Here is a 2,775-nt window from a genome sequence, read left to right as displayed (position 1 = left end):
ATGTAATGATCACACAGGACACATGAAACTATAATGATGTATCTGATGCATAATTAATATATCTATGTAATGATCACACAGAACACATGAAACTATAATGATGTATCTGATGCATAATTAATATATCTATGTAATGATCACACAGAACACATGAAACTATAATGATGTATCTGATGCGTAGTGAATATATCATTGTAATGATCACACAGGACACATGAAACTAATGGTGTATCTGATGTGTAGTGAATATATCTATGTAATGATCACACAGGACACATGAAACTGTAATGGTGTATCTGATGCATAGTGAATGTATCTAATGTGTAGTGAATATATCTATGTAATGATCACACAGGACACATGAAACTATAATGGTGCATCTGATGCTTAGTGAATATATCTATGTAATGATCACACAGGACACATGAAACTAATGGTGTATCTGATGCGTAGTGAATATATCTATGTAATGATAATACAGGACACATGAAACTAATGATGTATCTAATGCGTAGTGAATATATCTATGTAATGATCACACAGGACACATGAAACTGTAATGGTGCATCTGATGCTTAGTGAATATATCTATGTAATGATCACACAGGACACATGAAACTATAATGATGTATCTGATGCGTAGTGAATATATCTATGTAATGATCACACAGGACACATGAAACTATAATGATGTATCTGATGCGTAGTGAATATATCTATGTAATGATCACACAGGAAATTATGTTTTGCATGAAATGTATTAAAAAGAAAGAAGTAGAATGAAGTAAGTCATAAAACACTATTTCTCAAAATGAACATTTCAGATTTGGCAAAAATAAAACATCAAAAGTTTCAGGAACGACCGAAAAGGTTCAGGATGATGAATTGAAGATGAAGGGGGATGAAAGAAACCAAACCAAAGAATCTTCTCAGGATGGCCAGGAAAAGTAAGTTGTCCAATTTTCATTCACTCTAACTTAAACACATGCTTAACTTTGTTTTAAGTAAATTAGGTATTACGAAACATTTATTTAAAAGTTGAAGCCCTTGAGGTTGCAAAAAACTAAATTATCAAAGCCCTCTAACTTCAATTATTTTTTAGCTACTTAACAATTAGTAAAAGCTAATGTTGAGATAAACATATTAGCAACGTTTCTCTGTCCAATATTTTATTTTCTGAATTTGAAAACTTTTCTGTCATGTATGATCTTTTTATTAGAATTACATGTACTTTCAAATAGCAATATTTTTCAACCTAACTCTGATACATATCTAAATCTTAAATAATCTCTCTGATTGATTAGCTTAAAAATAAACGTACTCTAAAAGAAGTATGTAATAACTAATTATTTCTCTGCCTGGTGTTCTATCAGAGCTAAAGAGGTTTTATAAAGTGATGCAACAAACTTGTGTATCCAGTATTCATTCATTGTTAATAGTCTTAACTAATTTGTCCTTCTGATTATTCCATCAATGGCTCTTCTGACAGTAGTATAATTAACTTTCCTATTCAGTGTTCTTTCTGTGCTAACAGTAATGTAATAACTTGTCCAGCCAGTGTTCCACCAGTGTTATAGACTTTTTTTAATAGTAATGATACTAACGTGTCCATCTGGTGTTCCATTAGTTTTAATGAACTTTCCTGATAGTGAAGTAACTAAATTAATTTGAACCTGCTGTGTTTTATTATTTCTCTGAGTAATTATTTTTTGTGACAATTTAAGAAACGTTAATGCCTATGTAGAACAATATTTGTTGAAGGATACCAGAAAATTACCGAGGAGTGGCCTACAGAGACAAACAAAATCGAGTACTTTATAGATCAGCTCGCTGCTTTTCTACGAACCATACGAGACCTTCTGCCCATATCACAGAGAACATTTGTCAAGAACAGGAACAACGTGTTGCACCTCGTCAGCCAGACCTGGAAAAACGGGGTCATTACGTGAAAAATAAAAAGGACAACTTTCACGAGATAGAAATAAAAGAACCACTAGTTCAACAATCGGTACTTTTGTTATATAGATAAACTTTCTGTTCCATCTTCTAGCTAAGAATACATCTGAACTCCTTGATGGACAAAAGTGATTGAAAGCTTACTAACTCATTTTGGCTTTGTACATTGTTAAGTGTGAAAACATTAATCACAAATTATGAGAGTGATGATTGAGTGAGAAGTTACAGCTCTTTTTATAAATAATTTTACTGTAGGTACTATACGTAATTTTGTGTGTGTCTATTTATAGATATATATTCAATAAATATACCAGAAGGATAAAGTAAAAAATGAACTTATTTACTTTTCATAAGGAAATGAAGGATGATTAAGTTTGTGAAAAATTGGAAATATTTCTATGAACTTTGAAGAAAATATTTTTTTTTGAACAATGGCCCCATACTTGTTGTCCTGTATTACCCCTGTTTACATATAAGTAGTTTCAGCCAAGATTTGTAAAAAAAAAAATATTAGAACTCAAGATTTCTGAACAAATATTTGACATCTCAGAAATGTCATAATTGTAGTGTAGAAACTACGTAGTTTAATCAAATTTTTGCATTCAAAATATAAGAAGATAGAAAAATGAATAGTTGGGATTGACTCTTTGTAACTTGTTCAATCTGAGTACTAAACTTTAAAATAATCTGTTAGGTCCAATATTAAAAACTGTTGTATTTCAACCTGAGTACTAAACTTTAAAATAATCTGTTAGGTCCAGTATTAAAAACTGTTGTATTTCAACCTGAGTACTAAACTTTAAAATAATTTGTTAGGTC

At 30.7% G+C, this 2,775-nt stretch overlaps 1 protein-coding gene across 1 annotated transcript in view; it reads left to right on the top strand.

The window, feature by feature from the left end:
• Window positions 1–824: 824 nt before the first annotated feature.
• LOC111088572 overlaps window positions 825–2,775 on the top strand; it is a gene marked incomplete at its 5' end in the record, with an annotated part of 17,443 nt that continues 15,492 nt past the window's right edge. The window contains 2 exons of the mRNA XM_022399091.1: window positions 825–947; window positions 1,762–2,008. Coding sequence (XP_022254799.1) covers window positions 825–947; window positions 1,762–2,008 — 370 coding nt within the window. The remainder of the gene's footprint in view (window positions 948–1,761; window positions 2,009–2,775) is intronic.

Source organism: Limulus polyphemus, unplaced genomic scaffold, assembly GCF_000517525.1.
Source record: "Limulus polyphemus unplaced genomic scaffold, Limulus_polyphemus-2.1.2 Scaffold4030, whole genome shotgun sequence".
In the NCBI taxonomy this organism is placed as follows: domain Eukaryota; kingdom Metazoa; phylum Arthropoda; class Merostomata; order Xiphosura; family Limulidae; genus Limulus; species Limulus polyphemus.
The sequence above is the reverse complement of the archived record's forward strand: the minus strand, read 5'-3'. Positions and strand labels throughout refer to the sequence as shown.